This window comes from Cricetulus griseus (assembly GCF_003668045.3).
Source record: "Cricetulus griseus strain 17A/GY chromosome 1 unlocalized genomic scaffold, alternate assembly CriGri-PICRH-1.0 chr1_0, whole genome shotgun sequence".
In the NCBI taxonomy this organism is placed as follows: Eukaryota; Metazoa; Chordata; class Mammalia; order Rodentia; family Cricetidae; genus Cricetulus; species Cricetulus griseus.
In genome coordinates, this window is record NW_023276806.1 from 232,597,633 (window position 1) to 232,624,983 (window position 27,351).

At 57.2% G+C, this 27,351-nt stretch overlaps 1 protein-coding gene across 2 annotated transcripts in view; it reads right to left on the minus strand.

Moving 5' to 3' along the window:
- Nucleotides 1-27,351, minus strand: part of Grm4 (glutamate metabotropic receptor 4) — a 72,241-nt gene that overhangs the window by 12,697 nt on the left and 32,193 nt on the right. The window contains exons 3-5 of one of the 2 annotated variants that reach the window (XM_035451648.1): nucleotides 14,216-14,351; nucleotides 11,515-11,669; nucleotides 9,689-9,829 (exon numbers count right to left, since the gene is read on the minus strand). In XM_035451648.1, coding sequence (XP_035307539.1) covers nucleotides 9,689-9,829; nucleotides 11,515-11,669; nucleotides 14,216-14,351 — 432 coding nt within the window. The remainder of the gene's footprint in view (nucleotides 1-9,688; nucleotides 9,830-11,514; nucleotides 11,670-14,215; nucleotides 14,352-27,351) is intronic. The other variant, XM_035451649.1, reaches the window with a different exon arrangement.

Here is a 27,351-nt window from a genome sequence, read left to right on the forward strand (position 1 = left end):
GTCCTAGCAGGCGCTAGATGCGGGCATCCTAACCCCAGGCCTATCCCCTGTGCTGGGCACGGGAAGGAAGTGGGCAAGAATGACAAAAAGAGGGTCCAGGGCCTCAGAGGTGCTGGTAGAGGGAGGGAGAAAGTGGGCCGGACCCTCAGGAAGCCCAGGGTACTTGCAAGCCACAGCCCTGCACACTGACAAGCCACAAGCAGAACAAGGGCACTGGCTGGTCTCAGCCATACTCCCAGATCCTGCCCACGGACAGGAAGAGCATGTACGGAGGCCCCGTGGACTGGGTTATCACTCAGCCCCCACTCCCTGGAAACTCTGGAGGGTAACATGTCCACTCCCCTGCCGAGGACATCTCAGAGCAGACCTGGGGTAGGGAGAGCTCAGTGCCCACCTCTGTGTGTACCCCACTATCCAATCCCCTCACACTCCAGGCACTCACAGTCACCTGGATCTGGGAGGTGGGGCTGATAGACTGTGGCACCTGTCACTAATAGCTGGCATGGTCACTTAGCCCTGGGGGCCAGGGTTATCCTTGGCTCAACCAGGGTAGGTATCCTGGACAGGGGTGGAGGAGAGACGGTTGGTTACCTGCCTCGACCCTCTTGTCACAAATAAGAAAACAGGCCAGGAGAGGTGTGCTCCAGGCACTCAGGCGGGGTAGGACCTCTGGGTGGCAGGTGAGTGCCCCGATCTCCGGAGCTAGCCTATACCTCTCTCCTGCCTTACGCGCGCACACACACACACACGTCCCTGTGCCTCCTCTGAGCCTCACTGTCTAATTTGCTAACAGCACCGTCAGTTCCAGGTCAAGACACAAACAGCTGGAGCAGCAGAAGGCAAATCCTTCAGTTTGCCCATCCTGTCTTCTTGTCAGAACCTCCAGGATGGGGTGCTGAGAGGCAAGAAAAGAACAAGGTGGAGGGCGGGGCTGAGGCGGAGCTCAGTTCCCCAAAGCCTCTCCTAAAACTCAGCACCATATCCCAGCCAGGACCCCTCCTGGTCCCTCCCCACCCGGGCCCTGAAGCCCTCACAGTTCCCACGGCACCGCTACTCACAGCACAGCTAACAAGGAGTCACTCGTCAGGCAAGGATACAGGACGAGCAGGAGGCTGCAGCTCCTCTCCACTCCCCACATGCCCCATCCTGCACCGTCCTGAGTGATACAGGACGAGCAGGAGGCTGCAGCAGCCGAAAATGTGACTCAGACGCCCAGAGGTCCCTCTGGAGCCACACCCCTGGCCACCTCAGTCCCTGGGTCCCCCGTGGAACCTTTTCACAGAACCCTGATGGAGCACTGGCTCTGGGGCCACTCTGTGCTTCCACTGGGGTCACCGAGGTCACTGGGGAAAGCAGACATCCTCCAGGAGCTGCTCGGCAGGGAAGTCTGTCTCCGCTAGAGTGGTGTGTGAGGTCTCTGAGTGCAGACTCCTGCCCAGCTCTCCTGACTACAGCTAGCAATATCCCAGGGCTGGCCACTGACTGCTCAGTATGCTAGCCCAGCTACAGATGACACACACAAAGATGGCCTGCCAAGAGTGGGCCGGCCCTGAGAGACTTCTGCTATCTCTGCCTCTCCCCTTCCTTTTCCTTCCCAGCCTTGGGCTCCAGGCCTGTACCCCACGGAAGGCAATAATGACAGGCCAAAGTGCCCTTCAATGGGGTGGTGATCTTGCTCCAGGGATCCCAGTACTGCTCTTTCACTCTGTCCCAGGTTCAGACTATCCCCGTGTGTGGCCGGGCCTAAGACAACATTAGGGAATCCCTGTCTGCAGGTCTAGAGCAGGGAAGTGGCAAAGAAAAGGGAGGGGGGTCAGTGTCCCCTCTCTGGCAGATGCCAGATGAGTGGAACCCCAGGCCCAGCAGGAGCCTCGCAGCTCTGGGAGGAGGTGAGGCACACGTGTGAAGAGCCACAGGAGGAAATAAATTCCAGACACATGGTACAGTGACAGCAGCAACAGTTTGAAGATGTCCTAATTGTGTCCCGGGGCACCGTGAGACACAGATGCATTTGGCTCAGCCACGGGTGACAGGCAGCTGGGGACTGGGGAGGGCTCTCTCTCTCAAAGCCCTGAGCGGTACTTACTGCAGAGACCGCAGCCTTTGTCGCCAGGTTGTAAATTGTAATCGGAATGAGTTTTCAAGGTTGAAATAATCAGAGTCCACAGCTCCTCTCCACTCCCCACATGCCCCATCCTGCACCGTCCTGAGTGACGTTCCTGGAGACAGCTTCAGGTTTGAGCCAGTTCCCTTGACAGCCCCATATAGGCACAGATCCACGTTTGTGTACACACACACATACACCACACACACACACACACACACACACACACACACACACACACACACACCTGTACACAGACATTCATATAAACACACACACACACACACACACACACACACCTGTACACAGACATTCATATAAGCACACACACACACACACTGTACACAGACATTCATATAAACACACACACACACACACACACACACACACACACCTGTACACAGACATTCATATAAGCACACACACACACACACACACATGCCCATACACAGACTTTGACATAAACACATAAACACACACACACACACACACACACACACACACACACACACACACTGGAGTCACCTCGCCCTGGGCTAAGCCATCCCACAAGGAGGTGCAAACAAGACTCACTTCTGTGTCCCCTTCAGGCCTCCCCGGTCAACCAGGCTTTGACACCTGACTCCACTCCTGTTTATATTTTTGTTTGGTTACTTAGAGGTTCTTGTTTGTTTTGGGGGGAGGGTCTCACTGTCGAACCCAAGTTAGCCTCCAATACCAGGTGACCCTCCTGCCTCAACCTCCCAGGTGCTGAAACTGCTGCTGTACTCCCAGGCAGGAGCAGGAGTTTATAGAGGACCCCAGGATGGTGTGTGAACAGGAGAGGGCAGGAGTCCGGGAGGGGACACAAAGGGATGGCAGAGGAAACCAAGTGTGTGGGCTCTGTCTTCCTGGGGACCTCCAGGACACTGCAGGGGTGCCTGCGGAAGCTGGCTGAGCCCAGTGGGTGTCGAACCCTCCTCTAGAGCCGTACTGGGTGAGGCCACCTCCTCCCAGGGTTCCCTTCACTTTCCTCTCCCTTCCATCCTTCCAGCATGCTCACTCCTGATGCTCGCAGCCGCCTGTGCTGACACCTTCTGGGATCCTAGACCAAGCTCCAGCATGTCCACACCCACCTCTCCTCCACCCTGCCCCTCCCAGACCAGGAGCACACATCCACTGCAGGCTTGGGGTCCGTCCTTGGCTTCTTGTCCTCCGCCTGAAATCTGTCAGCAAGCTCTGCAGCCACGCTGAAAAACTCACGGCGGCCACGCCCTTGACCCAGACCCTGTCCCTCCTACCTGGGTTACAGACAGCCTCCTTGACATCTCTGCTGTTCATCCAGCCGCCACCTTCCCAGGCAGCAGAGGGACAGTTAGAACACTGGTGGACCCTGCTACCATCCTTTCACTCGGCTGCCTTTGCTAAGTGCCCTGTGACCCAGGCTACCCCTCTCCACCGGTCTAGCCTTCCCTCCTCTTGCTCAGCGTCAGCTCTGTAGAAGTCTCCTTCCAGACATGAGGGTCTCAGGCCCTCTGCACACTGCCCTCTACCTGGCATGGCCTCTCTTTGCTCCCCACACAGTGCTCTCTCTCTCTCTCTCTCTCTCTCTCTCTCTCTCTCTCCCTCTCCTCTCCCCCCTCTCTCCCTCTCCCTCCCTCCCTCTCCCTCCCCCTTCTCTCTCCCCCCTTCTCTCTCCCCCCCAAGGTGTTTGCCCATGTCACCTGCAGTGTCAGTGAGACCTTCTCACTTGAACACACAACCTGTCGAGGCTCCCAGAACCCCCAGCTTCCCTCCAATGTCCCCCAGGACCAGCTCTCTCCTCTCTGGAGTTGTCAAGCTCCACTGTGCTCCAGTGGAATGAGCACAGGCTGGACCCAGTCAGCCTCTCTCCCTCTCCCTTTGCTCCACCCCCCTCTCTGTGTAGGTCAGAGGTCAACTTCCTCAGAAGCCATCCACATGGGGAGTTCATTTTTGTTTCTGTTTTGAGATAGGGTCTCTCACTGGTCTGGATTCATTTAGTGGCTGACTGGCCACCGAGCTCAGGGGTCTGCCTGGCCCCACTCCCCAGAATGGTATCCCAGGCATGAACCACTGTGGCTTTGTAAGCTCGGCTACTTACCCTCGCAAGACAAGTCATTTTCTGACTGAGCCATCTCCCAGCCCCATGGCCAGCATCTAAATAAAAGCCAATGATTTCCTGGCTGAGTAACCAAGAAAAGGGCTTGGGGCATACCCTGGCCACCAAACACCTGACAATTTGAACAATTAGGAGTTCCTAATGGGTGTAAGGCTGGCACACAGTAGGTGCTCCCCAAATACGGTCCTTCCTCATTTTTCCCACAAGAAAGACTTCCTTGTTGCCTCTATGGAGAAGAGGTAGAAAGATCCTACAAGAAGGCTGAGGCGGGACATCTCTAGAGCCCCGGCTCCAAATCCCAGCTCTGTCAGCTACTACATGTATGACCTTAGGCAGGTCAGTCCTTAACCTGGCTCTGCCTCAGATTCCTCATCTGTAAAATGGGTTACCTTAAAGATGAAATGCAAAACCCTAGGACAGATCTTGATGCTAAATGAATGAATGCAGTTTAAACTGCAGCTGTTGGGATAGCTGTGTGTGGTATTGTTGTGCTAGCTGCAGCACAATGGGTAACTAGCACCTCCCTACACAGCCCCTGCCATCCCATCCCGCCCTCCCTCTCCGGACTTCCAGCCCCTGGGAGCAGCCAACAGTAAATTTTTCCTATCTCCTCATAAACCGAGCCTTCCTCTGCTCAGCCATCACCTGGCTGGCAGCGCTGTCAAAAAGACGGATGCCACATCTGCTTTGTTTATGACTTTAATTCCCAAGCCTGCTCAGTGAGCTCCAGGGGAGGGGCTGGGCTCGAAGGAGGCAGGTGGCAGGCTTTGCCCTCCTGGGCCTGACAGCCATAGACGGCTCCTCCAGTCAGTGTGGGCAGCCCGCAGGCCAACAGCAAGTCAGCTCCCACGGTCCCAGGGAGGCTGTGAGGGAGGGCCATTCCTGTCCCAGGGTGAGGAGGCTGAGCAGGGTGGCAGGAAGCCAGTTACAAATGAGGACCTGCTCAAGGTCACACCGGCACAATGTGCAGCCGGGTCCACAAGCTCCCATAGCTGTGTCGGGAGAAACCAGTGCACAAGGGTGCCTTCCTCCCCTGTATCACACAGCCCTGTCCCTGTCATGGCATGCCAGCTGTCTGTGCACACTCCAGTGTTGCCGAGACCTCTGAGACCCCAGGGAGCCCCAGAGAATGAGGGCTGCTTCTCTCTGTCCTCCGAGGACACAGGACTGGGCTCCGTGTCCCCAGTGTGGCCTTTCTTGCCACCTCCTCTGCTCTTTCCTATCCAAACCAAGCTGTCCCGGAGGACGCCAACTTCAGTCCCACTGCGAGGAGCAGAGCAGTGCCAAGAGGGGAGAGGGCTGGAAGCCAGGCTCCATTGCAGAGGGGAGGGGGGCACGCAAGTCCCACCAGGCTTCTGGCTGCCAGCGCTGGGTGAAGATAAAAGAAGGTCTGGAGTTAGAGGAGGGAGATGTGGGGATTGGGCCCCCAGAGTTCATCTCCAAGGCCATGACACTTGGAATCAAACTGAGTGTCCTGCCAACTCTAGCACTGTGATGCTTGGCAGTGGCCTCAGTTTTCTCTTCCACAAACTGGGTGCCAGCCCTGAGACAGTCTAACGCACACACGCTCAAGATGGTACAGTCCTATACGTCTTCTACAGCAGAAAACTCTGTACCAAGAAACTCACGCAGGGATGGGCAGGGTCTGCTCTTGGGTGCTGTCCTTCCAGGACATCCTGTCCATCTACACCAATGACTACCGCCCTCCTCCCCCTTAGCCACAAAGCCTCTGGTGCCTTCACAGAACAAGTCCCTGGGGATTCCAGGTACTGTGGTTCCAGCAGCAGGGAGGCTGAAGCAAGAGGATCACTGCAAGTTTGAGACCAGCCTGAGCTACAGAGTAAGACTCAGTCTCAAAAGCCAACAAATAAATAAAACACCAGGCCTGGTGGCACATGCCTACAATACTAGCTCTACAGAGGCGGAGGCAGGAGGTTCCGGAGTTCAAGTTCACCCTCAACTATGTTAAGACTTTGAGACCAACCTAAGCCACAAGAAACCCCGTAAATAAGATAGAAGCTCTTGTGGTAGGGTGCCAGACGGCCCTGGTGGGTCAGGTTATGAGTATTCATGAGATTCCAGGTCACTCCCCAGGGATGAAGCCTCAAATCCAATGCCCCACCCCCGAGTCCCCATTTAAGTCACCAAGGGAGCTTTAAGAAGCTAGTCCCACCATGATGGGGTTCTGATCTGTGATGGGAACCCTAAGCACTCCCCAGGTGGCTCTAATGCACAGGCAGGGTGCAGAGCTTTTCAGTTCAGAGAGTGTCTCCAATTAGCGCCCTCTCTTCCTCCTGCAGACCCCCTGGGCCAGCGCACATCAGCACCATTCCTCAGAGGACCAAGCCAAGGTCAGAGGTCACAGAGCTGACCCCAGGCACCCAGCTGAGCCCCGCCCCCTCAGAAGGCCCCTGCCTGCCTGCTCCAGCAGGCAGCGAGGATTCTGGGATCGTACCTGGGCATTGCATCAGAGGTGTCCAGCCCGAAGGCTGAGTCTGGGCTCAGCCGCAGAGACTACCAGACCTTTTCTCTGAATCCCCACAGACAGAGAGCAACTGCAGAGAGCCCTGCTCCTCACCTAGACACTGGAGCAGGACACCCCAAAAGTCCATCTCACCCCACTTCCAGGGTTGCCCACTCCCCCTAGAAACCAGCTCTGGGAAGCCATGGGAAGTCCATACAATGTTCCACCCCCACAAGGACACAGGGAGCAAGAGGACAGGACATGTGACCAGCCTGTCCTTGAGGGCTCAACCCCCATATCTAGACATGTCCGTACTTCTTTGTCTGAACTTCCTTGTGTGCGTGTGTTTTTGTGGGGAGGTGCACGCAGGCGCATGTGTGTGCAGAGGTCAGAAGACAGCCTCAGTGTCGTTCCACACCACAGGTACCTTTCACCTTTTCTTTGCAACAGGGTTTCTCATTGGCCTGGGACTCAAAGAAGTGCGCTAGGTCAGCCGTGCAGGAGCCAGGGACCGCGTCCTCCCATGTCCCCATCCCTGGGATGACAAATGCAAGCCACGCATGGCTTTTCCTTTTCTTTGGATTAATTTATGACTTTGCTTTATGTTTAGGTCTGTGCACTGTGTACATTCAGTGCCCACGGAGGCCAGAAGAGGGCGACAGACGCCTGGAACTGGAGGTCCTGAACCTCTCTGTGGGCGCTGGGAACCGAACCTGGGTCCTCTGCAAGAGCAACGAGTGCTCTTAGCTGCTGAGCTGTCTCTTGGGTTGTGAGCTGCAAGGATCAAGTCCTCACATTTGTAGGGAATGCTGTCTTATCCACTGAGCCGTCTCCCCAGCCCCACATGACCATACTTCTTGCACAACCTAAGTGATTACTGCGTGGTAAGGTGTGTGCTGTGCAGCCTTTGGCATGTTGCTTGTTCTCTCTGAATCCATAGCCTCTTTACACTTGAACTGTAAGAGTTTCTAGAGTTGGGAGTGTGAAATGAGATCGGGTCAATCAGAAACCTAACATGTAGAAGCATGAAAAACAGGCTCATGCAGGAGACCCACGCACACCCCAGCTCAGGCCACCGCTCACCACACACATAGCTACACACATATTCCGCAGACCAGACACCAAGGACTTGACTGCGAGCTTGGCGGTGGCCCCAGTGGGTGCTAGTCCCCGCGGACTGTGGCCACCAGGGGGCAGCATATTTCTCTCGCTCCCAGACCCCGGCTCTCTCCTGCTCCACCTTAGGGAACCTCAATCTGCCAAAGATTCCTTGTGTCGCGTCTCCACCCGCCCCCCACCCACCCCCTGCCCGAGCCGCGCAGGCCACTCCAGAGGCCATCAGACTGAATTCAGTCTTCACCCTGGGTGGACACAGCACCCAGAACCCAGGTCACAGGGGCTCCTGGGGCGGAGCTGTTCAGACCCAGAGCTCTCAGGACCTGGGTCCGAGTGCAACCTCGCGGTGGGGAGCCTGAAGCTCAGACCTCGGTTCAAATCCTGCCTTAGCCACCCCCATCCCGCACCTCGCAGAGCTCCGCCCACGTGACCCTGTGTGGCCCCCAGTGGCTGTGAAGGGCGGCTGCCCTCCCACGGCACTTGCCACTCCTTCTCAAACGGTTTGTGATCTGTCCTGTTTCTCATCTGTCTCTCCGCTAGAATACAAACTCCAGGCGGGTTCAGACGCTTTGTCCTCCACCCTCCACAGACAGGCCCGCCTAGCGCTGGCTGAGCGGCTGTCGAGCCCCTGGTGGGTCAGGGTGCGTGTGTGACCCACCAGGATTGGAAGCGGCTTGCAGGGTCAGCCCAGCACGGTGAACCCCACCCAGACACTCTGTGAGACCTCGGGGCCAGCCCCTCCGCCCATTCCCGGCTCTCCGGGAACACAGTGCAACCGCACTGAGCTCGCAGGGCCTCTGTGGGCTGCACCCCGTATAAGGGCCATAGCGCTGTCCCTCAGCCCTGGGGTCCCACTCTCGGCCAGCTCCATCGCACGTCCCCAGACGCCAGGGGCGGCTGCTCAATGCCACCCTTCAGCCCTCTAGCTAGGCTCCCGGCTCTTCCAGATTTGGCCGGGGAACTGGGCTGGTGGCCACAACTGGCTGGAGTTCAGGGGCCTAGCGTCTGGCCTGGTGGCCAGCAGGCACTGCCTCCACCCCACAGCCCACCTTCTGCAGGCTCCGCCTCCCGGCCCCACCCAACAGCCCACCTTCTGCAGGCTCCGCCTCCCGGCCCCACCCCCACAGTCCCCACCTTCTGCAGGCTCCGCCTCCAGGCCCCACCCCACAGCCCACCTTCTGCAGGCTCCGCCTCCCGGCCCCACCCAACAGCCCACCTTCTGCAGGCTCCGCCTCCCGGCCCCACCCCCACAGTCCCCACCTTCTGCAGGCTCCGCCTCCCCCCACCCCACAGGCAGGCTCCAGCCACTGCCTCCACCCCACAGCCCACCTTCTGCAGGCTCCGCCTCCCGGCCCCACCCAACAGCCCACCTTCTGCAGGCTCCGCCTCCCGGCCCCACCCCCACAGTCCCCACCTTCTGCAGGCTCCGCCTCCAGGCCCCACCCCACAGCCCACCTTCTGCAGGCTCCGCCTTCCAGGCTCCGCCTCCACCCACACCCCAACAGCCCACCTTCTGCAGGCTTCCGCCTCCCTCCGGCCCCACCCCTAGCAGGGCCAGCCTTCTGCCAGGAGCCTTCTGCAGGCCGCCTCCCAGCCCACCCACAGCCCACCTTCTGGCAGGCTCCGCCTCCGACCCCACCCCTACACTCCCCACCTTCTGCAGGCTCCGCACCCCACAGCCTCTGCAGGCTCCGCCTCCCGCCCCACCCCTACACTCCCCACCTTCTGCAGGCTCCGCCTCCCGGCCCCACCCCACAGCCCACCTTCTGCAGGCTCCGCCTCCCGGCCTCACCCCTACAGTCCCCACCTTCTGCAGGCTCCGCCTCCCGGCCCCACCCCTACAGTCCCCCCTTCGGCAGGCTCCGCCTCCCCGGCGCATGCTCACTGGTGCACTTCTTGATGTGGCTTCCCTTCTTGAGCGCATGGCGACTCAGCTTGCAGTGGAAGTTGTCCTCCCAAAACTCGGCAAACCAGATGTTGCGCCTGTTGTTGTCCAGCGTGCGGCTGGAGAAGTACCGGTCGAACCCTGGCAGGGAATGGGGGTGTCAGGGCCCACCCTGCCCTCCCCACACACACCCAGACATGGAGATAGCCAGGGCCAGGATGCCCGGGGAAGGGGCACCCTCTCCTCCTCCTACCTGGGGCCCAGACAGCTAAAAAAAAAAAAAAGGCGTAGTTTTATGCCATGCAAAGTGAAAAGAGCTGTGTTAGGTCCAGGGGCGTGCACATAATTTAGGGCCACAGCCTGCATGGCAGAGATGCCCTCACGGGTCAGGCCCAGGCTGGGCACATGCAGGAAAGCTGGCCAGAGAAGGCAGGGGGTCACTCAGAGCAAACAGCAAGACCAGGCCCTCACTTGGCCCCTCGTTCTCAGCACCCCCACTGCTGACACACACCACCTGCTCCGCGGGCCTCTGGAAGCTGCCCAGCTCCCTTCCTACCCAGGCACCCTGCCTGGGGCGGGCACTAGTAGAGCAGTGCCCTCTCCTCCTGCCCAGAGACCCCCTGAAGCTCACCCCGAGGTGGTCCAAACGGAGGTTGGGGACAGAGGGAGACAAAGTCTGGACTGTGAGGGGCTGAGTAACTCTGTTGTGTGAACTATTATGGGATGTTTACTAGCATGTATGACCCCCACCTATTAGACTCCAGGGGCCTTACCCACTGACTGTGACAAACAATAGCTCCAGAAGACCAGTGGCCAGTTATAATGGCCACGCCTTTAATCACAGCACTAGGGAGGCAGAGGCAGGAGGATCTCTGTGAGTTCCAGGTCAGCTTGATCTAGATTGTGAGTTCCAGGACAGCCAGGACTACTTAGTGAGACCCTGTCTCAAAATCAAAAATAACACATGAGAGCCAGTGTCCTTAAAATGTCCCAGTGTCCCCGAGTGAAAGGAAACTTAAGTTTTGGGCTAAAACCCCAGCTCCGTGACTCAGTGGCAGACGGCTAGGAAGCCACATGAGGACCTGGCAGGGGCCAACATCCACCTCACCGTCAGTCACTTTGTGCTCATCATGGTTCAGTGTGGCTGAGGCGGTGTGGAATTTTCCACTGCCTATGCTGGCTGGGCCTCAGGGTGCAGAGAGGACAGCCTGTGTGACCTTCAGCAAGTGATGGAAAGTCGGGTGAAGGGGCCGGCTCCTGCGGTCCTTTCCAGGCCCATCAACCCAACATTGGCTTTCAGTGAGTAGAACACAGGCAACAAGAAGGCCCTGGCAGCCGTCTTCCCATCGTGAGACTAAGATACTGACAGCACACCTCATACCCTGCAAGCCTCTGGTCAGAGTTTATTCCTACCCAAGATGACTGTGACCTTTGCCCCAAAGGAAGGAGTGTGGGCAAGGCAGAAAGCAAGGGAGGCAAGACAGAACAGGGTGCCCAGTCCTAGCCGTCGGTCCTGAGCTGGCCACAGCCAAACATGCTGCCCCTCAGACCTGTCCCTGCAGAGCTCTCCCCAAGGCAGGCAAAGGGTCCCAAACAGGAGACTCAAACAGGGTGGGGTTGGACAGGTAAGGGACACGTTCATGACCACATGCCTTGCGTGTCCCACAAGAGGGACACTTCCAGGTCTGCACCCCAGTTCTGTCATGCTAGAGGCCTCTGCATGCAAGAGGTTATGGGCAAACGAGGAGGCAAGTCAAGCCAGGGAACAGACGAGGGTGGGAGTGGGCAGTAAGCCATGAGGCCATCACCCTGCCTGCTGGGCCTACCTCGTACAGACATCCTCTTGGGGAGGATGGTGACAGCGCCCTCAGCCACCTCCTCAAGGCGTAGCACAGGAGCACTCTTGGAGCCCCAGCTGTCAGAGCCCATCCAGAAGAAGTGGCCAGTCTGGTTGGCCCTGCGTGCGGCCTCCAGCACCCTCCTGTAGGGACACAGCAGCCCAGGCCAGATATGTATGGCAGCCCGGCTGCCCCACCCTCCACGCCTGTCTCTCAGGTGGCATCCAGACCCTCCATCCACACTCCTCAGCCCAGAACCCTTGGCTGACCCTGCTCCCAGCCACAAAGGGTACCCCATACACGCCTGTCCCCCCACAGCCTATCCGCCCCCCCCCCGTTATAGCTGAGGCCCTCGGTGCTGATGCAAGGCCTGTAGTTGCCTCAGTCAGTGCTCCAGGCCCATTGCTCCCCAACTCTTTGTCCTATGCCTATCCACATGGCTACAGTAACCGTCTCATTCAGGCCTATCTTCCTGAGCCTGCATCTGGCCCTGCAAAGACCACCCATGTCTCCCCAAATCTAAATCAGCCCCACTTGGGCTGCCGATGATATCTGCCGAACCCCTGTCCTCTCAGAAGCATGCTCTACAGGCGCCAGGCCACCCCATGGCAAGGCCATCTTTCACATGGGTGCCACAGGATACCGGCCCATCCACCCCCTCCTATGCCAGAAGTCAGAGCCTTCCTCAGCTGCCCCAGTGCAGCAGCGAAGGTGGGGCCTCCAGTGCTCTAACCCTCTCTTCCAGGCGGGGACCTTGATCAAAGGTCTCACCATCACAGGGCTTTTTGGTTTTTTGAGACACGGTTTCTCTGTGTAGCTTTGGAGCCTGTCCTGGAACTTTCTCTGGATACCAGGCTGGCCTCGAACTCACAGAGATCCGCCTGCCTCTGCCTCCCGAGTGCTGGGATTAAAGGTGTGTGTGCCACCAACGCCCGGCCATCACAGGGCTTAAGGGGACCACATGACACTGCACTGATCTTGAACTGGATGACCCTCATCCAGCTAAAAGGGAGAAGAGAAAGGGGTAGGAGTCCCTTGAGCCCACTTCCCCTGGCGAGTAAGGAAGCTCTCATGTGGAGGACAGGGACCCCAGGGACTGTTGCTGTCCTTCCCTGGTAAGGAGTAGGTACAGATCCAGGAAAGATAGGCCTAGGCAGACAGAGGTCTAGGGGGAAGCAGGGACTGGACTTCTAGATAGAAAATATTCTCTGCAAGCCCCAGAACCTGCCGCCAAGCCATCCCACGGTCACCCCGGGTCCCTGCTCTCATCTCTCTGCCAACTCCTGACCACCACCCACTTTGAGCCACCACTAATGGTAGATGGGACAGGCGCATGGAACCACAGCCACAACCCTGTTAATGCTTCCTGTGTCTGAGAAGCCAAGCGGCGAGAGCTGCCATCCCCACACCCAACCGTCACCTGCGTTTATTTTTACCTCAGTCCACTTCTGAAAGCACAGTGGATTTCCAGAAACAGCCTGCCTCCTGCCAGGCTGCCCATGTGGCTCAGCAGTCCCATCCAGCCCCTCCCCTGGGGACAAGGACACAGACCTTCACCCTCTTCCTCCCCCCCCAGGCTTATCAGAACTGGGGTACCCTCCAAAGCTGTGGGCCCCAAGTGGACTGGGGCTGACTCTAGGGGTGTGAGAGAGGAGGGTGGGGCAAAGAGGACCCAGAGAAGCCTGCAGCCAGTAGGCAACCACTTCTGAGGGCAAGGGGCGCTCTGGCACCAATGTCCAGGGGGCCTGTGCGCCTCAGGCAGGCTCACGCTGCCTCTGCACTCTGGAGGGCATCCACGTGAGACTATATCTACCCGAGGGGGCCCTTTCTCTTCCCCCCTGCATTGTCCCTGGGGCTTCTGTATTTGACACAACTCAGGACCCAGGGTAGGGTGTGGGAAAGGGTTGAAAGAGGGTCGTGGGCCAGCGTTGCTCTTAGAGGGTCGCTGAGCCTGGGGCTCACTTTCCTCTGTGAAAGCAGGCCCACTCCCCCGCCCTGCCCCAGTTCTGCTCAGATGCAGGGCTCTCACTCAAAGGTGAAACTCAGGACCTGACATGGGCTTCTAGAAGGAGAGTCAAGTGAGAAGAAAGAGGAAAGGAGGGAAGCTGGGAGGGTCTCAGGGATGGTCCATAGAGGGCCCTTGTGACCTGTGACCCCAGAGCAGGAGTGGAGGACACACAGAGGGACTGGCAGGGGCTCTACAGTCCTTGTACTCAGAGCCACCAGAGCCTGGGATCTAGGTAAGAACCAGACTACCACAGTGAGAACAAGCCCAAACCCTATACCCTGAGCTAGGGGCTGAGCTGTGGCCTGCAGTCACCACCCGGCACCCACTCCCTCCAGGCCCTCTCCATGGCTTCGAGCCCCTTCCTATGTTTGATCCTCAAACACAACTGGACAGGAATTGCTTGTTTTAGTTTGATGAACAAAGAAGCTCAGAACGATTAAGGAACTTGGCAGAGGCCACCCCTCCAGCAGGTGAATTACAACCGTGCAGCGTAGTCTCAAGTCCCCTAAGTGTCCTGCTCGCCGTCCTTGGCTGGAGGAATGGATGTAGGGAATAGAGAGGGGAAGGAGGCCCATTAGAGTAGCTGGGTCTAGCCTGGGAGTCCCAGCACTCTGATTCACCCCTGGAAGGACGCCCTCCTGTGGGACATGCCTGGGCTACTGTCTGCCATGGCCACCCTACCTGATGTCATCCTCGTTGGCAAAGATGACGATGGCCCTGGCATTGGATGTTTCCAGGAGACGCTTGATGATCTTGTCAAACTCCCCGGTCTTGGGTTCCCGAGGAATCTTCACGGACTGGGCAATGCACACGCCTCCTGTGGAGAGGCCCCGCCCATCAGCCTAAGCAATTCAGCCTGAGCTCCCCACTTGTGCAACACACCCCAGGAGGGTCCCTCGAGTGACCCCCAGAGCCCCACATCATGGTCACAAACACCAACCACAGCATGGCTACAGACCCTGGATGTGACACTTACTTGTGCTGTGCCTCAGTTTCCCTGATGGAGGCTAACAAGAGTCATGCCGCCTATTTGAAATCTTGATTTTTACCAGTTATTGCTGGGTAACCTCAAGGCAATTGCTCAACCTCTCTGTGTCTCAAACATCACATTTATAAAGTGGAGGCCGGAAGGCGACCTAGTTCACTGGCTTCTTGTGGGATCCGTGAGTCAGTGTGGGCAAAGCCGCTGTCTGGGGCACAGCAAGTACCTGGGAGCGTTGGCTATTTTTGTCGGTATCACCTCAGAAGGTTCTTTGAAGGATTAAATCTGAGAATAGCCACCCTGCTAACTGGTGTCCACACACCTCTTATCCCTGTCTCAGAGGCCCTGCATCCCCAAATCCTGGGGGAGGGCTACATGTGTGGCAGCTGGGGTGAGCCTGGGTGGGGGGAGGCCGGCTGCGTGTGCAACTGCTGGGGTGTCCCAGGATGCACCCCAGCTTTGCAGCCAGCCAGTTCCCACTAGCTCTTGAGACAAGCCTCCTGAGGTGAGCTCGGGCAGGCCACGGTGCCACTCAGCTGAGAAGCACCTGTGATCACCCTGTGTGGGGTCTGCCTGGCCCAGCCCTACCCTGCCAGGAGCTAGGGGACTCCAGGCAGCAAGACCCTGGGGGCCCCTGCTGGAGCTGGGGAACCGTGAATGAAAAGCACATGGGACACAGCCTAGGAAGCAGCCCCTGGTGGGCCCTCTGCCCTTCTCTCGGTGCCACACAAAACAGCATCCTCCCTGGGCCTGTCTCTTAAATTGTGGCCAGTTCCATAGCTGCTACCCTGTGTCCTCCTGGGCTCCACCTGGTCTGTCTACACAGCTGCAATGTTCCGGGTGCGCGGTACCTCTGTGTGGTGTACAGGAACCACACTGGAGGCCGGGAAGATGGCGGCTGCAGGAGGCCACGTCACAAGAGGACACAGCTGAGTGTGAGAGGGCAGGAGGTGGCCTGCCAGGTGGTGGGACAGCCACAGAAGAAAAGGTACTCACTGAGGGAGGCTGTTTCACCAGGGCACACGCGTATATGCACACATGCGCTTGCACACACACACACACACACACACACACACACACACACACACACACACGAGAGAGAGAGAAGAGAGAGAGAGAGAGAGAGGAGAGAGAGAGAGGGGGGGGGGGGAGGGAGGGAGGGAGGAGGAAGGGGTCCTTAGGTCACTCCTATTTACATAGTGAGTCTCAAACATGGTCACAGGAACCAGGCCCGGGGTCTCTGGCTGGGCCTCCACCCCTTCCAGCCCGGGGCCACAGGAAGAGCCTGGGAATGGCGGGCTGCCCTCACTGGCTGGCAGCGTTCTAACGATCGCAGCACTCGGCTCCTGCCAGCCTGCCATATGGTCTCTCTCCAGTTGGAAAATGGGCCAATGGCGACTCGTCTACTCCCCCATCTGGACAGACAGATGGACAAGAGGAAGAGGCAGTCCAGGCAGTGGGGATGGGCCACCTGGCTCAGGGAGGAAGTGGGAAGCGGGGAGTTTATCTCCTACAGGAGAAAGTGTTAGGCTGAAAAAGAGGCTGCGGAGCACAGGAAATGGAGAGCTGTGTGCGGTCTTGGAGGGTGTGACTTGCGGAGCACCCCACACAAGTTGATTGTGACCTGAAGTCACTCTTCCGAGGAGCCCACCACATGCCCAATACACAGATCGGGGAACCGAGGCTCTCAGAGGTAGGGTGGCTTCTCCCAGGTTATGGAGCTTGGTGAGGAGCTGAGACTTAAAGTCAGGCCATCAAGCTTCGGGCCACCAGTTAGGCTCCCCAGTGTAGCGAGGGAGTTGGCTGCGGAGACAGAGTGCCTGGCACAGGAGTGTGAGCACGCCCAGACACGGACTTGGGTGAATGTTTGCCATGTCACAAGAAAGCAAGTGCCCACAGTGTCACGACTTCACTGCCCACAGTCAACATGGCAGCCGGGGAGTGAGGACACAGCGCTGCCTTACAGAGTCTGTCTTGGGGCGAGGGGCATGGCTCCTGGGGGTGGCAAAGCCCCTGCACCCCTGCTTCACCTCTCTCCTTGTTCCCTGAGAACTGGTGACCCTGAGGCCCAGCACTGACTGAGTACCCACCCTGTGCTTGGCACTGGGTAGGCCTGAACTCCACAAGTCTGTACACCCAACCCTAGGATAAATACTAATATCCCCTTCTGACAGACATGGAAACTGAGGCTGAGAGCTGGCAAACAGCCTAGCAAAGGTCCCGGAAGGTGAGCTTCCCTCCATCAGACCAAGGTCCTCTCTCCTGAAGCCCTCCTCGTGCAGAAAGCCCTCCCGGCCACAGCTGACTCTGGGGATGAGAGGCAAGGGTCCCACTGCCAAAGTCTCACCCACAGAGTGGAATGAGTGGAGCTCACACACGTGTGTGCAAGTAGTCAGGAGTGTGCACACCAGAGTGTATGTGTGCACAGTTACAAGGCCTTCCCTCTTCACAGACCTCACTGCTGCAGGGCGCCCGTGCCCAGCCCCTGCACACTTCACTTGGTACTCACACTACCTCAGGGCATTGTCTCCCCCCAACTATTGCCCTCATCTCTCAGTGCACTCCAGTCAAGAGCCACTGTCCACACTGTAGCAGAGAGCAATGGAAGCTGACAGACAGATAGACAGACAGACAGACAGACAGACAGACAGACAGACAGACAGACAGGAAACAGCCAACCCCCAGCTCCAGGCAGACACAAGACCAGGAGGGCTGGAGGAATCTGGGGTTCCCATGCCCCCCAAAGCCCTCCTGGGTCTCCCTTAGAGGTCCCTCAGGTCATTCTCCAGACCCTACCCGACCTCCTACCAGGAACCTGGCTGCCAGATCCATGTGCCAGATGCAGACCTGTGTCCTAGCCAAGCCAGGGCCTCTGTGTGCTGGCCACAGGCAGATGCCACAGCCTCTCACCCAAAATACCCCTGTTACATGCAACCCATAGGGCCCGAGACCCCAGTCTCCACCAGAACAAAGGATCTGAGGCCAGAGAGGAACTTTGCCTTACTTGGAGACACTTAGGAGCAGGGGCTGGGGTCCCTCCACCCACACCTGCTCAGGCTCCTCCCACACATGCTCAGGCTCCTCCCACACATGCTCAGGCTCCTCCCACATCTGCTCAGACTCCTCCCACACCTGCTCAGGCTCCTCCCCACCTGCTCAGACTCCTCAGTTTCTCACAGCCCAAGTAGTGGCCCTGCAGGCTCCTCCTCTCCTTCTCTTTTCCCTTTTCTGAAAAATGCTTTTAAATGTAAAAACAGAAAAAAAAATAATGAAAAGACAAACCCTAGGAAGTCAAGTGGAAAAACCTATATTGCTGCATAATACGGCAGACTGCAGAGGGAGAGCAGGGGAGGGTCTCCCAGGCCAGGCTAGGCTCCTGCAGGAGACAGTGGGGAGTCACACCACACACACACACACACACACACACACCACACATACATACACATATACACATACACACACATACACACACACATATACACACATACACATACACACACACATACACACACACACACACACACACACACACACACACCACACACACACATACACACACACACACACACACATACACACACATACACACACACATACACACACACATACACACACACATACACACATACACACACACACACACACATACACACATACACACACACACACACACACACACACACACACACATACACACATACACACACACCACACACACATACACACAAACACACACACACACACACCGCTTTCTCTTCCCCTCCTTCCTTCCTAAGCCAGGCTGTCAGCAACCCCAGCCTCAAGCCTGCTCCCAGGAAAAGAGATGGAAAAGAGGTCCTTAGAGGGCTGGTGGCTGACAGGATTCCGCCTAGATGACGGAGCTCCCACAGAAGAGCTCAGGAGGCAGAGCTGGGGTCCGGCACTGTTTGGGGTGGGGAACACTCCCAACGCCCCCCCCCCCGTCCCCGGCAATCTCATCTTCCCCCAGGCTGCTCCAGAGTGAGACAACGGCTCACTCAGACCGGGCTCCCGACACCCTGTGTGTTCATGCCCCAAACCTCCTCTCCACTAGGCTCTGTCCAGCCTGCTTATCCCTGGTGTGTGCATACTGTGTACATGTGTGCCCACCACCATGTGTGACATGTGTGTTGCTGGCTCAGGTGTCAGCTTCTGACTACAAGCCTCCCAGGACCTCTATGACGACCTCTGCTCTACAACTGGTCTTGGGCAGGTGCCCCCTACCCTCACCCCCCACCCCCAGCCAGGCGCACCCCATACCAATTGGCCCGGGATTGCCCACTACCTGCCATCACTTCCCTCACTGGGCTCTTTATCCCCAGGACACGGCCCAGGGGCCCACTGGGGATAGGCAGCTGTCTGTGTTCCCTAGAGGAACAAGAGACAGGGTGCAAAGGGACACTGGTGTGCATGGGTGACCTGCTCTGGAGTCTATGCGCACGGAGCCTGCAGTGATCTTCCCTTGGAGCTACCACCTGTGGACAGTCTGCCCCCATGAGGCCTGGACACACGTGTAGAGATGCATGCCTGTGGACGCCTCCCAAGCCTGCTTTCTGCTGTGTTCACTTTCTCTGCCCAGCTCTGTTCCCTTGCAGCAAACACTGGAGGAACAGGTACATGGGACACAGGCAGTGTCACTTGCCTGTCCCAAAGCTCAGTATGAGACAGCTGGGCCAGAGAGGGGCATGCGGCTCCATCCTCTTCCCTGTTACAAATGACCCCTGGCAGACAGTGGGCCATCTGGGCAAAGACTTGCCAGCTCTCAGTGGACTCATGTTTGTGCACAGTGAGAACACGTTTCCTGAGTGAAACATCGACGCGCAACAGGGAAGCAAAAGGAGGTGAGCCAGACTGCTTCCTGCCCGTGGGCTTTTGGACAGGTTACCAAGCCTCTCTGACCTCCTGTAAAACAGGAAAGACGCAAACTCCTCTGGCTGGCCTGGCGGAGGTCACGTCTGAGGGGGTTTGTGAAGGTCCCCTACTTCCCACTGCAGCCACTACCCTGAGGAAACCACAACCTAGTGTGACAGGGCTGCCTGGGCAGAAGCTGAAATGGAACTCATCACTCAGCTGTGTCTGGGCCCCAGAGTTCTTGGTTCCTGAGCTCTGGAGACCAGGGCCTGGGCTCAGTGTAAACTATTCCTAAAACACGGTCCCAGAGCCACAGCTCAGAAGCAGGAGGACTGTCCAGGGTGAAGCCAGCATCCTCTCTGGAGGCCGTTAGCACCACACACACTTGCACTCAACACGGTGCTCACAGGCCTACACTCCAGGACCTCACAGAGACAGCTCCCCCAGCCCACAGAAGAGGTGCCACCACCGCAGGGACCTACACAGGGCCACACACCCTAAACAGGCTCAGCTTGCCCAGTCCACAGCTGTGCGAGCTCAAGCAGGAACCACGGGGCAGCGCAAGTGCAGACACTGCAGCCTCCACACGCCACACAGCTGTGCACACCACAAGAGACGGGTGAGCCCACCAGGCCACACAGCTGTGCCTATAATGACCTCACATGAGTACCCAGAGCCCTATTCTCATACACGTACAACACAGACACAGACAATGAACTGTCACATATACCACACAGATACACATGCCCCCTATCAAGTCAGACGATAAGCCTGCCAACCCTGGCCCCTCACAAGGCTCACAGCCCCCTCCCCCACAGCTCCCCCAGGGCTCCCATGCACACTCCCCCAGGCCTGTCCCTTTCCTCATGGGGGAGGCCCTCTTACTGAGTGCCCTGGTGGACCACCCATCCCACACCAGGTGCCATGCAGCCCCACACTCTCTGGGGTCTGCTGGAAGCTGGTGGTCATGGCAGCTCTCTGGAGTCTGCACACACACTTACAGGCCTCAGCCTTCCCTTTGCCGAGGGCTTTGCACTTAGCTGGGAGCAAAGCTGGCCTGCTGTACAGCACCCCAGGGACTAAAGCAAAGCCCTCATGTTCACTGTCCCCTCTCTTGGCCCCAAACCAATCCCTGTGGGGTTAGGGTTGCACAGTGAGGCAGAAAGAAATTCAGGCACTGGAGGAGAGCAGTAGGACACTGTGACACAGGAGGCCAAGAGGGCACAGATGGTCCTGGTCCCATCTCAGACACCCACTGCTTCCCACTGACAGCCAAGTCACCCAGCGGTAAGCATGTGACACATATCCAGCCTGGACCAAGCCAAGTTCCTAGGGTGAGGGAGGATACCTGGGCCACCATGCAAGCCTTCTGTCCCTGGTTAGCCTGCAGCCAGGCTCAGAGTTTCATTATTCATGGTGTTGGCTCTTGGGAGGAAATCTATTGAGTGATTGCCCTAATATCTTAACATGGATGCATTTAGGCAAATCATCTTCGAAACAAGGAAGCCAGAAGAAAATATAAAAAAGGAAGTGCTAGAGGCAGGTGGCAAGGAGGGGACTAAGGGAACGAGATGCAAACAGAAAATGAGTGGGAACCCTGCCCAACCTTCCACCCATATCTCCCTAGTAGCATGACTGTCTATTGATGGAGGAAACCCACCTGCTCCCCAGATTCTCTGCAGAGAGGACTGGGGTGCCCCCAAGACTCTCACATACTCATAGCTGCTGAGTGTAATCCAAGGTCTACTGATTTGCCTGTGGACAAGGAGGGGGCTCTGTGGCCAAAGGGACCCCAGTCTGGCCAAGGCTGTCTCCATCAGCCACACCCGAGGGTACCACATGCAGAACAAAACCTCCACCCCTTTCTCATCTACCTCCAGAGACAGGCAAGCAAAGGGGCTACACAAGGGCTCTCCACCCGCACCCCAGCTTTTTAAACAGGGCTACTTCGTCCAAACCATGCGCCCACTGCTACCTCAAGTCTTTGCCATTACGTCCCTGAAGCAGCTGCCCCTCCTGTCTGCCTAGCCCATCAAGCCTCTGGGTCCGATTCCCCCCAAAAGCTTCCCAGCTCTTGGCAGTGGCCCGTTCTTGCCCCTCTGCTCTCTCTAATGACACTGGCTACCCTTTCTTAGCTGTGTAACTTTGGACAAGGTACTGAATCCTTTCTGGAGTTTGTCCACCACCAAGTGTAGGAGAGTGTGGTGGCACACACCTGTAATCCTGGCAATCAGGAGGCCTTGGATTCAAAACCAACTGTGTCTGCATAGTGAAACTTTGCCTCAGGGAAAGGGAAGGGGGGAGGGGGGAGGGGAGGGAGGAGGGGGAGGGAGGAGGGAGGAGGGAGGGAGGGAGGGAGGGAGGTTGAGCAAGCAAATATAGGTAAAGCAGTCAGTCAGTGCCTGATTCACGAATGCAGCAAAGCTGCCCCATGTTGTCCTGAGGTTGGCTTTCTTCCATGAGAGTCCCTCAAGAGATAGATCACGCTCCCTTCTGTTTCCCAGGGTCCCAAAGGACAGGGAACTCAAATAATAACAGTTCAATACAGTCAGGTAGTGGTGGCTCACACCTTTAATCCCAGCACTCAAAAAGCAGAGGCAGGAATATCTCTGCGTTTGAGGCCAGCCTGGCCTGCAGAGTGAGTTCCAGGACAGCCAGGGCTACACAAAGAAACCCTGTCTCAACAACAACAAAAAAAAACAACCAAACAAACAAACAAACAAACAAAAAACCTAATGATGAAGATTAATAATAATAATAATAATAATAATAATAATAATAATAATAATATTTTCCAGTTGCTGTCTAGGAGTTGGGAAGCCAGTGGGCTGGTGTTGGAGATTCCTGCATGGGAGAGACTGGGGTGCCCCTGGCCAGCCCCACCCCCTCCCTATAGGAGCAGCATTCAGGCAGGAGAGGGCAGCAGGGGTTAGGGGCTGGCAGCAGTGAGCCTGTGGTTTGGCCAGAGTGAGGCAGCCTCTCTGTAGACCCGGATGAAATATTTAGAAGCCCACATCCCCAGGAAGTGGAAACTGACAAGCAAAATGAAATGTTGAGATGTAATTACGCAGGCAGCCCAAGCATGTCTCGCTGCAGGCAGTTCAGCCCCTGAGCCTGTCACACCAGTCACTGGTAGGGAAGTCCTTCCAGGGCCTCCCAGCCAGCCCTGCCCTCTCTGCAAGCCAGGCTAGGAAAGGACATTGGTAGCTGAGCAGTAGAACTGGGGCCTGGGGCAGACCCTGCACCCTGCTCAGCGTTAGCTTCCTGGTGGGAAATGGAGTTGTTGACCCACGACCCAGAAAGGAGCCTTGGTGGCCCCTTGGCGGCCCCTCAGCTGGCCTTGGTGGGTGGCAATGAGGGTGACACAGGTCCAAAGCAGCAGAAGCCAGCCTGACCCAGCTTGGGGGAGGGGGGCCGCTACCAGGAGATCTGGCTGCTGCCATCTCCAGTTAGTAAGAACTGATGGACCAGGTCAGGAACTGATCCGTCAAAATTGCCCCCGACCTGCTGCTGTTGGGAGAAGGCTTGGAGCCCCAAAGCTAGCCACCAGCCTTGGGAGGGAGAGACATGCTAGGCAGTGAGGGAGGGGCTTCAAGCCTCCGTCCTAGAGGTGTGGGGTCCTTCCTAACCCTGCTGGGTGGGATCCGCTAGCCCCTCTGGTTTGCTGGGGGACTTTCCCATGGTAGGAAGGACTTCCCCTGAACCTGACACCGAATATGAGTGGAGAGATGAAGCTGTGATTATCACTCATCTCTAACAACACCAGGAGCAGCAAAGGACTGCCCAGCCTTGAGAGCTCCTTTCTGATCTAAAGCAGAAGGGCCAGTTTGTCCCAGGATGACCAGCGTGAGCCCTCCCTCACCAGGCTGCCTCAGACCCAGCCCCCTGACCACTCAAACCCCAACTACAGGGCACCCTTCCCCTGAGGCCCGGTTCCAAGAACGGACAGCTGCCCCTGCTACTCTGCAGCCACTGTGCTCAACCCCTCCCCAAGTCCACTCCAAAGTGTCCTCGGGGGGCTGACAGGGCACCCCAGCTCTCACTGTTCCCCACCCACAAAGAGAATGGAACATCAAGAGCCTGCTAAGCCATCCCTGAAGTGCAGCTGGATACTGACGACGTTAGCAAGCTCAGTTCACTGGCCGACAGCTGGATCGCAGCAGGGCGGTGGTCCAGAAGGCCCTCCCCATCTTTAGCCCCCCACTCTCTGTTCCCTACTCATTCCCTGTCTGTCTCCTGCCCCCTCCCTCGCCCTCTCTCCCCCTCCCCCTCCCCATTATCCCTTCATGACCACACAGCACCCCTCAGACAGCCAGCATTGTCCTGGGCTGCCTCACGGGCCCCTCCCAACAGCTCACATCCTGGGTATCATGACCATTTTACAGACAAGGAAACTGAGCCCACCTGACCCAGAGCCTGCCTGGCTGCCTCTGCCCACAGTAGTCTCTAACTTAGATCCTCCCTCCTCCACCCTGATCCTTCTCCCCCCCCTCCTCCCTACCCCCTTCCTCCATTTTACGAGCTTACAGGGTGACTAGTAAGTCATCCTGCCCCTCTCCCCACATCCCGAAGTCGGTGGCACAGGCCAGGAGGAAGTTCTCCTGGCAAGGGTTGGCAAGGGCCCTCCCTAGGCCTCCAGCTCCCCCATCCCCCCATCCAATGCCCTGCTTATCACCTTGCCCTGCTGCATCCTACACCCAGGGCTTCCCTCGGGTCCCAAGGCATCCTTAGCATCCTTCTGGCTGGTCAGAGATTTGCATAGAGTTTGCATAGAATTTGCATAGAATAGCCACAGGATCATTCCGTCTATAGTAAAATAGAGCCAGATGTATCATGTGGGAGTCAAGGCGGCTAGAGACCCAGGAAGAGGAGAATCCTGCAGCTAGGGGGACAAGTGTCCTGGGTAGCTATGCCCCGAGGCAGCCCTGCACCCTCCCGTCCTCTCTGGGCCTCATGGAGGCAGGCCTGGGGACACACACTCTGCCTGGGCCTGCTCCATCTGACCTACTCTCCCAGGACACCCTCTGGGCCAAGACCAATCCTGGGTCTCCCAAAGGCAGCTCTTCCCAGACCCAGCCTCCCATCCTGCAACCTCGGCCCCTTCAGCCATGCGCACTGAGTGCTGGAGACAAGCACCTCAGTCCTTTCATCTCAGCTGCCTAGCCGCGGCCAGACCTGTCTGGTCACAGCAGTGTCCAGGAATAAATGTGTTTGGGAAAGAAGGAAGTTGGTAACAAAGCAGAGGGGAAGGGCCTGTGTCTCACAGATGCCTGGCTGGCTCAGTGTCTGCAGGCTGGCCAGGAGCAGGGTTGCTACAGTCTGGAGCCAAGCCCGCAGTGCTGAGCTGCCCAGGAATGCCCAGCCTGGCCTTGGGGCCGCTCTCCATGGTGCTGAAACCTGGGCTGGGCTCAACAACCTCTGCCCACATGAACCCAGGACCACACCCTGTGGGCTCATGACTAGAATACAACCCCACCTTCTCTTCTCTCTACCTGAACCCATGGTTCAAACCCTCATCTCTTAAAAAATATATTGGGGTGTGTGTATGTGTGTGGTGTGGTATGGTGTGGTGTGGTGTGGTGTGGTGTGTGTGTATGCGTGTGTGTGTATGGACATGTATGTTTGTGTGTGTGATATGTATGTATGTGTGTGTGTGTGTGTGTGTGTGTGTGTGTGTATGCGTGTGTGGTATGTGTGTTTGTGTGTGCTGTGTGTGAGTTTGGTGTGTGTGTGGTGTGTGTGTATTTGAGTGTGAGTGTATATGTATGTGGTGTGTATTTGTGTGTGTGATATGTGTGTTTATGTGTGTGTATGTGTGTGGTGTGTGTGTGTGTGTGTGAGTGTGGTGTGTGTGTGTGTGTATGAGTGTGTTATATGTGTGTGAGTGTGTGTGTGTGTGTGTGTGTGTGTGTGTGAGTGTGAAAAGCTAAGGGTTGGGGAGGTGCAATTACAAGCTGGGGGCCACACCACCACCCACAGTCAGGTCTAGAGCTCAGACCGACTCTCAGTCATGGACCCCCACAGCATTTCTGGGGAGGGGTGGGGAACACATGCACTAAGTCACATTCCTGGTAGACTAAAGAGGAAGTGGAAGCCTCGGGTTCAAGGTGGCACACTCGTGGATTTGAGCCCAGCCTGCTGCACTTGGGCTCTGAACTCCCAGAACCGAGTTGCAAAGGTCAAAGCCAGAAAAGACAAAAGGGGATTCTTTAAACCCCAAACCTCTTCAAGTACGTTCCTCAGAACGTGTGCATGGCTTCCTGTGGACAACAGAAGGCAGCAAATTCAGAGCAGGACAGCCCAGCAAGTGACATCTTCCTCTTGCTGCTGTCAAGGTATGCTCATCAGAGGCAGGTGGAGAGAACCAGGCAAAGTGGCAGCACATAGACACACACACACACACACACACACACACACACACACACTCACGAGCACACCACGGCCTGACGACATCTAGCCCTAGGGACTCACCAACCTGAGAGGTGTCAACACCCTGCTGCAGGCCAGAGCATCAGAGAAATCAGAGCGGACAGGCAAAGTCCCTGAGGCGGGCCATGCAAGCATGGGGGTTCATCTTCGTCACACAGGATTGACCTGGCCATCACTAGCCGTCACATTAATGCCAACACCTTGCCAATCCCCAGCCTGGCGAAGACACCAGCTGGGGCCTGGTGGACCTCACCGCTCAGCAGGGCCACTCACGGTGCTCCACGGGCAGTATCAGACCCCAGACACTGAATGAAGACATGCTGGGTCTGAGGCTCAAGTCAGCCTGTGGGTTTCTGGGATGGGGGGGACAGGCATGAGGCAGGCCCCTGTCTTCCTTAATTCTCCAAGATGGGCACAGCAGGCTAGGCCTCAGCCTACCTCCCCAAAGGATAGGCAGTCAGTGTGTGTGTATGTAGATGGGTGGGTGGGTATGTGTGTGTGGGGGGGTGTACGGTGTCCAGAAGCTGGTGAAGCCACAAAAGGTAGATAGCTCAAGCTAAAGCCACAACAGTTCCCTCCTGTCTCCCCCTAACCCTGATTGAACCATCCACAGAGCAGCCAGGGATAATGCCTGAGCTCTCGTTATCACCTTCCTGAACCCAAAGATGAAGCCCTACAGCAGCCCTCTGGGTGTCCACTCCTGTGTCCCTCTGGGTGTCCACTCCTGTGTCCTCTGAGTGTCTACTCCTGTGTCTCTCTGGGTGTCCACTCCTGTGTCTCTCTGGGTGTCCACTCCTGTGTCCCTCTGGGTGTCCACTCCTGTGTCTCTCTGGGTGTCCACTCCTGTGTCCCTCTGGGTGTCCACTCCTGTGTCCCTCTGGGTGTCCACTCCTGTGTCCTCTGAGTGTCCACTCCTGTGTCCCTCTGGGTGTCCACTCCTGTGTCCCTCTGGGTGTCCACTCCTGTGTCCTCTGAGTGTCCACTCCTGTGTCCCTCTGGGTGTCCACTCCTGTGTCTCTCTGGGTGTCCACTCCTGTGTCCCTCTGGGTGTCCACTCCTGTGTCCCTCTGGGTGTCCACTCCTGTGTCCCTCTGGGTGTCCACTCCTGTGTCTCTCTGGGTGTCCACTCCTGTGTCTCTCTGGGTGTCCACTCCTGTGTCCCTCTGGGTGTCCACTCCTGTGTCCCTCTGGGTGTCCACTCCTGTGTCCCTCTGGGTGTCCACTCCTGTGTCCTCTGGGTGTCCACTCCTGTGTCCCTCTGGGTGTCCACTCCTGTGTCCCTCTGGGTGTCCACTCCTGTGTCCCTCTGGGTGTCCACTCCTGCAGCCTTCAGTCCTTCCCAGCCCTCCTCTGAGGGAGATGGGCCTAAGTAGTCTTAAACCACTGTCTATGTATGATTAAACAATGTGGGGAAGGATTATAATGGTCACGGTGCAGGTGGGGAGGTGACTGCCACAGGCTGGGCTCCATTGACCCTGGGGTCACCCCAAGCATGGTGAGGGTGTCATGGGGCTGTCAGAACAACATTCTCCACCAT